We start from the raw sequence: 10,249 nt of genomic DNA on the forward strand, positions 1-10,249 counted from the left end.
TGGTGGGGAGGGGTCTGGATCAGCCTTGGGCTCCAGCCTCAGCTGAGGAAACCAAAGGCAGCAGCAGGAGCCCTAGTCAGTTCTGGGCAAGCTCTCCACTAGATGTGCTCCTAGATACTGGACAGGTCACATACCCAATGGACCCCAAGCAGTTTCTGTCACTTTGGTCCACTCATCCCCTGCTTGCCCAAGTCTCTGTCCAGGGCCTCCCAGAGAGCCAAAAGCTGAAGAGGTTGGGATCATTGTGGACACTAAGAAAAGCTAGAAGAGGGTGGGTTAGTGTGAAAGGTGGGGGCAGGGGGGATGGACAGGGAGAGAAGGGAAAGGCTTGAGAGCCTAGCCTATTCCCAGGGGTGCCTGCCACAGGCAGGGGATGATACTGCAACTTAGGGGGTACCTCAACCCAAATCGAGAGCAGATATCTCCAGACTGGACAGCTTGAGCATGGACAGGGCCCCCTGAGGGCCAGGAGCCTAGGGCCACTGGAGCTGCACAGCAGGCCAAACGTGGCCAAGTCAGATCCGCTCCCTCTGCTGTCCCAGGGCCTGGCGTCCCTACCCCAGGAGCCCCCAGCGGCCCTGCGGACGCCCCTCATCCCAGCTCCTACACCGCGCACCTCGCACGCGGGCCGGGCGGAGGGGAAAGTTGGCAGGAGCTGGGCGCCCGCGGGGGAAAGCGTTAATGGGCGGCCGGGTGGGAGCAGCTCGCTCGCTCGCCCACGTCACGCCGGTGCGGGCTCGGCTGACGACCGCGGCGCCTGGGGACGCCGGCGCGCTCCGCTCTCCAGGTGCTCCGCCTGGAAATGTCTCCATTAGTTGTCGCTTGCTCCCCGCCGGAGCGCGCGCGCCGAGCGGCCGCGCAGAGCCCTCGCGGGCGGCCGGGAGTGGCCCAGCGCCACCGCAGGTAGGAAAGGTCCCCGCGCCCGCCCCCGCCCCGGGGTTCCGAGACCCCTCCCCCCTCCCGAGGAGGCGGAGGCTCGGCGCGGCCGCCGAGGGGCGCGGGCGGCGGCGGCGGCGGCGGCGGCGGCAACGACTCCCCGGTGCGTCCCGGGCTGCGCGCTGCTCCCCGTGGCCCTGGCGCCCCAGAGGCGAGGGCGGGAGCTTCCCCAGAGCAGGTAGGGAGTGGGATCCACAGCACAAACTTTGCGACGATCGCTCTTGCGCCGGAGGGGACAAAGTTTGCTGTTCGCTGATGGGGGGTCTCCGGAGGCCGTTGCGTTTGCTGCAAGTTTCGGAAAGCTTGATGGGGGAATGGGCGTGTGTCTCCGGGTGCGGGACGTGGGGCTCCCCCTGGGCCGGAGAGGGCGGGATGGTACCGTCCGCACTCTGGACGCCCGAACTGCGCTTCTTTCCAGCCTCGGCCAGCGCCCTGCCAGCAGGCAGTGGGGGCGCAGCCCTGGAAGCTAAGGGAGAGTGCCGGAATGGAGGGCGTTTGGGGGAAGAGGATTACATGCGTGTTGCGTCCGACTGGCTTGGGGAGGAGGCAGGGCGATCTCACAAGGAATGACCTTCCAACATCAGGGTTCGCCCACGCGGCATCGCTGGCACCTGGAGCGCCTCTCAGCCAGTACCAGCCGGGTGTCCCAGAGCAGTGGGTGGACACAGGAGTCCCTAGGGCTCAGCCCTGTACCTCAGATAAGAAGGCCTTTCCTGGTGCTCTGCTCCTGCCTTGGCCTTTGGCTGGGGTCAACTTCTCTCGGCTGGAAAGAGCTCCCCAGGGACTCTTGAGGAAAGGGGGAAGGGATGGCCCCTGGATTACTCTGGACTAGACAGCTGGCCGCGAAGTCGGGCCAGTATTCTCAGAAGCCGCCTGCGGTTCACAGTCAACATCAACCCTAGACAAAACAGGTAGCCCTTGAGCTTCTAATGTGTGGGGATACCCACCCTCTGCTCCACCCCTGAGGCCCACTCAGGCCCTCATCCCCTGCTCCTTTCAAATTTTCACCAAAGACAACCAGCTGCCCAGTGGCAGAGAGCCTGTTCTCTGGTATATTTATATTGGGGTCCTTCCGGGTTCCTGGGAGCAGCTTGCAGCTTCTTTGCCAGCTCATTTAGCTGAAAATACCTGAGATTCTAAGACTCCTGTCTGCCCGGGTAGAGAGGGGACTTGGTGCCTCAGCTCACGGCTTGGCCTTGGAGGAAGGGCACTTGGACAATTGCTTTTACATCTATAAGGCAAGGGCTGCCTATGGAGTGCCCCGGTGGGCAGGTGAGCCCCAGCAGGCCGCAGGCTGTCAGCAGGATATCCAGTTTGAGTGCTGGCCAGAAACAGGCTGGAGGACCCTGTGTCCAGGGTTGGATAGCTCTGCCTGGACAAGGCTGGGTAAGGCCCCACAGACTGTCAGGCAGCTGTGAGTTCTAGTGAGGCAGGGCCAGAACCCTGTGTGGCCACTTCAGCCCGGGGCAGGCAGGAAGTGAAGCAGGAGCATTCATCTTCCTAGGAAAGTGGAGTCTGGTGAGACAATTTTTGGGGGGGGGGGTGCGGAGAAGGAAGCTCTCCAGAACTGGACCTGATTGGGGATTGGAAGGAAGCATTGGTTTAAGCTGGCAGGCTGGAAGGCAAACAAGAGAATGTTGCCCTGATGGTCTGAAACCCCTCCCCCCAGGACTGGATGTTCAACCCCCGGTGCCAAGTGAGGGGATGAGGTGATCAGTCGCCCTGTAGGGGGGGGGTGGAGCAGCTCCTGAGCGGGGAGGCTGGGTCTCCCGCAAAGGAAACGCGGTTTGTAGGGCCTGTGCGCTAGGAGCTGGAGCACCAGAGTGCAGTGCGCAGGCCACTGGCACATGGGGCCTGGATTTCCGCCCCCTCTCCCGCCAGCCCAGCGTTCAGGATCCCTTAGTCCTGGACTTGGGGCATGGGGTGACATAAAGGCAAGTCACTAATGAACACCATCCTGCGCTCTGGATTCCTGATCCCAGGAAGGGCTCCCTGAGCCCTTAGCCGACCTGCGCTGGGGCCCCTCCCTCACCCGGACCTCATTATCAAGAGAGAGCGAGTTGTTTGTAAACAATAAATAAATAATGGAAAGCAGGCGGATGTTCAGCAAAAGCGGGAAAACTGGAGGCGCCAGGAGGAGGGGGAGGGGGAGGGGAGGCGTAGGAGGAAGAAGGAGCGGCGGGGAGATTCATTTCCTCTCCAGAAGCCCCGGTGGCCAGTTTCTTATTATTTACGGGAAGGTGGTATTAGCAATTCAGGTGAAAAAGAAATAAACACGGCTTGCCACGAAATCAATACAGAATTCAAAAACAATTATTAATGTCATTTGACTCGTGTTCTTTATATATCTCTCGCGGCTACCGACGCTAAACTGTCTGAATAATTTGCATGGAGCGACTATTCATTATTTCCGACGGTTTCCCTTTGCAAGCAGCTCGGACGTGGCCGGCTGCGGTCCAACGCGATCGGAGAACTCGTATTTTCATCTGTAAATTAAAGCAATTACGCAGCAGATATTATATGATGTGTACCGCGGTCTCCAGATAGTCATCAATCACCTTCAACCGAGCTGTCAGAGCCGGCAGATTTCGTTTCTGGGAGGCAGCCTTGCAGCTGGGGAGAAGGCGAGAGCGTCATCATTAATTAGAGGGTGACCCTGGGGCGATTTACAGGTCTGAACCCAGGAATCTTTCCGAGCAAGTCTGCACAGCGCCGCGGTGCACGGCTCTCCGATCCCGGCGGATCGCAGGAGGCCGGCTGGTCCGGCGAGAGCAGCAGAGGCGAATCCGGGCCCCCGAGGACAGCGGCATGAAAGGCGGGGAGCGAGTTTAGGGTGGCCCGGCACCCCCAAGCTGCCTGCACTCTGGCCTCCACTTTGAACTTGGGGCCAAGTCTCAGCTCCCTGACTGACCGGGGTCGTCCTGGAGAGGGCACTTGGCCTTTCCCCGGGCTGCTCCGTGAGCCTCAGGCTGGGGGCTGTGCAAAAAGGACCGGGGAGAGAGCCTGGTCCCAGCGCCCAACGACCCCTCCTCTACACCCAGCCCTGCTGCTCGCCTAGAGGAGCCACAATCCTCCGGGAGGGGCCCCGGGTCTGAGTCGGGAAACCAGCTCTTCCGAGCGAGCAAAGCGCCTGGCAGTCCCTGGTTTAGCCGCGAGGGGCAGGGAAAGGCTGAAGGAGCACAGCCCGCCTGATAGGGAGGGGAGAAGAGGAGAGAAAGGGCGGCGGCGGTGGGCTAAGCAGAAACTTAAATAACCCTGAGTGGGGAAAGGGGAGGGGCCTTCTCCAGGGACGCTGGGCTGCCCAGATTGGCAAGACTGGCGCGCGTGGGGCTGGGGAGGCCCATTACCACCTGGGCCGCCGGTCCCGGAGTGTCAGGCTCTGGGGACCCACACACTGACAGCGTGTTGTCCTCCAAATACTGGCACTCATGTGGCCGCAATTGGTTCTAAAATTCCGTTTGATGAAGGGCTGGAACTGGTGGGAGGCGTTGTCGATTTGAGATCCCCAAAACCACGGTGGAAGGAAGCGCGCGGGGCCTGCGGACCTCGCGTCCCTCCACCCGAGGCGGAGCGCGGCGAGGGAGGCGGGCGGCTGCAGCCTGCGCCTGGCTAATTTTAACTGTTGATTGCATCTTCGCCGAACACTCATTCGCGTGTCCCTTCATAGGTCTCATTTGTAATTGAGACTAATGATTACAGTGGGGTGTGAAGGAGCAGCTGCTCATTAATTAATTTCTAATTAAAAGTGCCTCCCGTCCTCGGGTGACTAAGGAGAAACACCGTTCGTCGGGCGATATTGACTCTTTGGATGGAGTTCATTTGTTAAGGCCCAATGGCGCTCCGCCCGGCTCGCGCGGCCGGGGACTGTCCCCGCCCCGCCCGACCCGCGGCCCAGTGACCCTCACGTCGGCGGCCAGGCCGGGCTGCGCGGCGTGGGGCTGACGTCAGCGCCTCCGCAGCTTAAAGCCGCGCACATCTGACTTGACCGTTCGTGCGCCTGGTTTTTGTTTTTGTACGGTTTTTTTTTTCCCCCTGCAAAATATGTATTTCTGTCGCCATTGTGAGGCCGATCGGTCCCAGAGCCCTCTGAAGGCTCTGGATTTCGAAGCTGTGGCCACTGCTACTCACTTTCTTGTCCTGTTAGAAAAGTTTTCGGAGCTTGTGGATGAATTAACCTGCTCTCGCTCTTCGCCTTGCCAGCGCTTAGGATCCTGCAACCCCGGAGCAGTGGCCACACCGCGCCGGCCCCGGCACGCAGGACCCCGCCGGCCCTGCCTGACGGCCCAGGGCCGCACCCGCCATGTCCTACCCGCAGTTTGGATACCCCTATTCCTCGGCTCCCCAGGTAAGGAGACTGCTGCAGTGGGCTGGGGGAGGAGACTCGGGCTGGAAGCTCCAGAGATTGGGCCGATCCAGCTAGCTAGCAGGGCCCCGGGTCCAGGCCTTTCGCATATGGCTGGTCCACAACACCAAATACTTGGGGAGGGCCGGAGTGTTGATAAAATATCTGGGACGAGTCAGAATCTCCAGCTGTTTAACTCATCAGGCTGCGCTCCCACAGGATCCTGGGGGAACACTTGGGGCAGACAGGCTTGGAAAGCAGGTAAAGATGTGAACACTTGGCTGGGATCCACGTGGACAGAGGAGGCCAGGATGGAGGAAGAGGCCAGGATGGAGGGAGGCCTCTGGGGACTCGCTGGGTGCATGAAGGTGCAGCTTCCCTTCTCTCGCCTGAGTATCCACTCGTCCTTCATGGTCCCTCTCTCCCCAGTTCCTAATGACCACCAACTCCCTGAGCACATGCTGCGAGTCGGGCAGCCGCACGTTGGCCGAGTCCGGGCCGGCCGCCTCCGCCCAGGCGCCGGTCTACTGCCCAGTCTACGAGAGCCGGCTGCTGGCCACTGCGCGCCACGAACTCAACTCAGCTGCTGCCCTTGGTGTCTATGGGAGCCCCTATGGCAGCTCGCAAGGCTATGGCAACTATGTGACCTATGGCTCTGAGGCATCTGCCTTCTATTCATTGGTAAGGGGCCATCCCCAACCTGTCCTACTCGCCCTGCCTTGGGATTTGCCAAGCCTCTTCTCGCCAAGGTGCTAGATCCCAGACTGTTGGGGGTGGGAGAAGCTTGACTTCACTTCCTGGCCCACCCCCCAGGCTCTGAGTGACCCCGCGGGTGGGCCCACTATGTTTAATGTAGTTACCCGGGTTTTGCTTTTGTTTTTGTTTTTTCCTATTTTGCCCTTGGACTCTTACAAGATTACTAGCACCACCTTCTGAGTGTGCACCCCCCCTTCACCTCCTCCTCCTGGGTTCCCCACCCCTTTCCTTTTCCCCCTCCTCACTGGTCCTGGTCCTCCCACTTCCTTCCCACCGTCCCCCTCACTTACCCTTATACCCCCCTTTTCCTCCCTCCTCCCTTCTTTCTCCTCCTCCTCTCACACCCTTGCTCCTCCCCACTTGCTCCTTCCCTTCTGCTCCAGTCCTTCTCCCTCTTCCAGGTTCACTCTCCCCTCCTGCCCCGTCCCCTGGGCCTCCTCCTCCCAATCTCCAGTTGCCTATTCCGCCCTCTTCCATCCTCCTTTGCAGTCTGCTACCATCCTCTCCACTTTTCTCTCCCCTCCCCCTTCCACTTTCATCCTTCTTTTCATCTGGGTTCCTGGACCCACTCCCTAACTCTTTGCTTCTCCACAAAACATTTGGGGGAAGTACTGAAACCAGCAGAAGATGGACCAGAGAGTCTGTGGGTCGCTGAGGCGGGTGGGGACTGCCCAGGGGTCTGAGTGCTGGAACAAGAGGACCTAGGGGAAGGACTCTAGATGGATCCCCAGAAGCTGCGATCCCAAACTCCTTGACTCCTACAGAACAGTTTTGACTCCAAGGACGGGACAGGATCTGCACATCCAGGCCTTGCGCCAGCAGCTGCAGCTGCCTACTACCCTTATGAGCCGGCTCTGGGCCAGTACCCATATGACAGGTGAGGGTCCCAACCCCTACACACACCCCACCCCCCAAATTGACGGCCAGCCACCCCTATCTCATCATATCTCCCTGGAAGATGGTGGGAGGGGAATAAGAAGAGGGGACTGCACCTCTTTGGTTAGGGTAGTTGACCTGCTTTGTGGCCAGCCGAATTTCGGCCTCCTGCAGATCAAATGGTGCCCCAGACGCCCCGCCACGCCCCTCTTGCTGTTGGGGCTGTGGAAATCCTCAGTGTGTGATCTTCAAGGAAGTCAAGTATGGAACGCTGGTGCAAGCATCTGACCTAAACCCACCGTGAAGTAGGAGCCAGAGGGGAAGGTCCCAGGGCTTTCTATACCCAGGCTCAGGCCCCCCACGTCATTAATAATTTAACCTAGAGACTTCCACCGAGGTCCTGGGCCTTGCTCCTTGGGGAGCACCACGACCCTTTCTGCCTGTGGGCCTTACATGCTAGGGTGTCAGGTTCACAGTCCCATGATAGGCTTTTATGGTTTGGGGACCCAAGGGGTAGGAGAGAAGTGCCATAAAGAAATTCAAGTAAATATCTGTGGTGTGACAGATGCCGGTGACCTTTCCAGCTTGGAAAGGAGACCAACCTCCCAGTAATCTCAATACCATTATTTTTGCCCTGCGCCCACAAAGTCAGGGTAGTGCTCACAGTCCTGCCAGGGCCTGTGTCCAACCAAGGTCTGCCAACCATAAATATAACCCACCATGGGGAGGCACCTCCTGCCCCTACGTCCCCTGTCCCCCGCCCCTCCCCTGGATCTCCCTGGCGGCCGCTGGCACCCCATTGCAAAGCCTGTCTCCAGGTACGGGACCATGGACAGCGGCACGCGGCGCAAGAACGCCACACGCGAGACCACCAGCACGCTCAAGGCCTGGCTCAACGAGCACCGCAAGAACCCCTACCCCACCAAGGGCGAGAAGATCATGCTGGCCATCATCACCAAGATGACGCTCACGCAGGTCTCCACCTGGTTCGCCAACGCGCGCCGGCGCCTCAAGAAGGAGAACAAGGTGACTTGGCCGCCCCGGAACAAATGCGCAGACGAGAAGCGGCCCTACGGGGAGGGTGAGGAAGAGGAGCCCGGCGAGGAGGAGGCCCGCGAGGAGCCCCTCAAGAGCGCCAAGAGCGAAGGTGGGTTGAAGGTTGGCTGCCCCCAGCGGTGGGCGGGGACAGGGTGGCAGGGGAACTCTGCGCAAGTTCGGGGACATCTTGAAATAGGCGATTGGGTCACAAACCGCCCAAGAGTTTCGGCAGCAAAGGGCGAACCGGTTCTGAACCTGACCCTGTACAGAGGAAACTGGAGTGGTGCTCTGTAGGAATGCTTAAAGAAATACAAAGTCAAGTTTAAAAACAACATGCACACACACAGCCCCGCATGTTGTCCGTTTGAGTCAAGGGGCCCCCGGAAGAGACAGGAGGGGAAGACAGAGAAAGGCCTAGCAGTTTTCCTAGCGAGGACGGGGCCCATTAACGGTGGGTGGGCTTAAGCAGGATGGCTGCCTGGCCCCTGCATCCTGTCTCCATCCACTGGCCCAATGTTCCCTCCTGGCAGATCCTGTGGGAAAAGAAGACAAGGAGCTAGAACTCAGTGACCTGGAAGATTTCGACTCTCTGGAAGCAGAGACCCCAGAGTGCGAGCTGAAGGCACCCTTCCAGCCCCTGGACGGCGGCCTGGAGCGTGTCCCTGCCACACCAGAGGGCCCTGGAGCCCCGGGCAAGGAGGCCTCGGGTGCACTCCGGATGCCCCTGGCTGCCAGTGGTAGAGCGGACCTGGACAGAGGCCGGAGCTGTCTCCGAATCGCGGTGGCCGCACCGGAGCCGCAGGGAGGCACAGAGGGAGGCCCACAGGCCTGCGAAGCCAAGCTGGGCTTTGCCCCTGGGGCGCCGGTGAACATGGAGGCCAAGCCACGCATCTGGTCACTGGCCCACACGGCTACCGCCGCCGCAGCCACCGCTCTGAGCCAGACTGAGTTTTCCTCGTGCATGCTCAAGCGTCAAGGTCCCGCTGCCCCTGGGGGCGCATCCTCGGCGCCCCCTGCAACCTCACCTGCGGTCCCGACCTCGTCCGGGGCCCTAGACAGGCACCAGGACTCCCCAGTAACCAGTCTCAGAAACTGGGTGGACGGGGTTTTCCACGACCCCATCCTCAGGCACAGCACTTTGAACCAGGCCTGGGCCACCGCCAAGGGCGCCCTTCTGGATCCGGGGCATCTGGGACGCTCGCTGGGAGCGGGTACCAACGTGCTGACTGCGCCCTTGGCGCGCGCCTTCCCGCCCACCGCGCCCCATGACGCCCCAGCTTCCGGTGCCGCCAGGGAGCTGCTGGCTCTGCCCAAGGCCGGAGGCAAGCCCTTCTGTGCCTGAGGCGGGCCGCCAAGCGAAAGAGGGGACTTGTGCTCAGGCTGCCGGCGGGAACGCCCAGGCTCTTTGCACTGAGCTTCCAAAGGAAGGCAGGAGCGTGGCCAAGCCAAGGCTGGCCGCTCTCTCTAAGCGGACCGGAGCCTTCCGAATCTTAAAGTTTACGTCCGAAGTTTACATGGAGATGGCCTTTAGGTTAGGAGGCTCGTTTTGTGTTGCTGTCTCCTTGGGGGTTCCAGGCATGCCGTATTCGTTATGGAGACTCCTCAGCCTGCTCGTCTTCTGAACTCATCCTCAGCACATCGAGCTCACCAACAGCACTTCCACCGAGTTTACACTGGCGCACTCTTGACTGGATGAAATTATGTTTTCCAACATGTATGTTCACACCAGTGATTGCCCGCTTCAGAGGCTAATATAACAAAACCAATAAAACCTAGTGATGGTGTCCGTGTTGCAAATGAACACATTTCAAACCCAAGGCCTTGAGAATTGGCCAGAGCAAGCAACGCTGGCCCAGGGGGAAGGAGCAGGGTTGGGTGGGAGACCCAAGCTCCACCTCAATAAAGTGGTTGTCTACTCAAGACTAAGGAAAGCCATTTAAATAGACAGTCACTGTAAAGTGAGAGAGCCCTGCTGAACTCAAAATGGAAATGGGTGTGAGGCTCAAAGTTTTAACATTCTACCCCACTATCACACTCCACAATTTGGGAGTAAATAAGGTTTTTTGCCTGGGTTAAAATAATTTAAAATTTCTAAATTGCCCAGGACTACAACGTGGGGGAAGGGACAGCTTGGGAGCTCTTCACTGACCTGAGGCTGGTCTCCTCTCACACCACCGTCTACTGACCCCAGCTTCACTTCCAGAGGTCCAACCAGCCTCTGGACAATTAGTGTCCACCACTGCTGGGAAGCATCCAACACCGGAGAGGGGAGACAGTAGCCACAGACTAGGAGGGACTGAA

General features: G+C 59.7%; 1 protein-coding gene across 1 annotated transcript; it reads left to right on the forward strand.

Annotated features, from left to right (window-relative positions):
• The first annotated feature begins 990 nt into the window (after nt 1–990).
• On the forward strand, nt 991–9,782 carry Irx4 (iroquois homeobox 4). The gene is made up of 6 exons (XM_020154153.2): nt 991–1,114; nt 5,137–5,281; nt 5,708–5,959; nt 6,799–6,911; nt 7,729–8,057; nt 8,479–9,782. The coding sequence occupies exons 2-6, from the start codon at nt 5,237–5,239 to the stop codon at nt 9,288–9,290; spliced, it is 1,551 nt and encodes a 516-aa protein (XP_020009742.2). The 5' UTR covers nt 991–1,114; nt 5,137–5,236; the 3' UTR covers nt 9,291–9,782.
• The last annotated feature ends 467 nt before the right edge of the window (nt 9,783–10,249 follow it).

Source organism: Castor canadensis, chromosome 6 (genome assembly GCF_047511655.1).
Source record: "Castor canadensis chromosome 6, mCasCan1.hap1v2, whole genome shotgun sequence".
Lineage (NCBI taxonomy): Eukaryota > Metazoa > Chordata > Mammalia > Rodentia > Castoridae > Castor > Castor canadensis.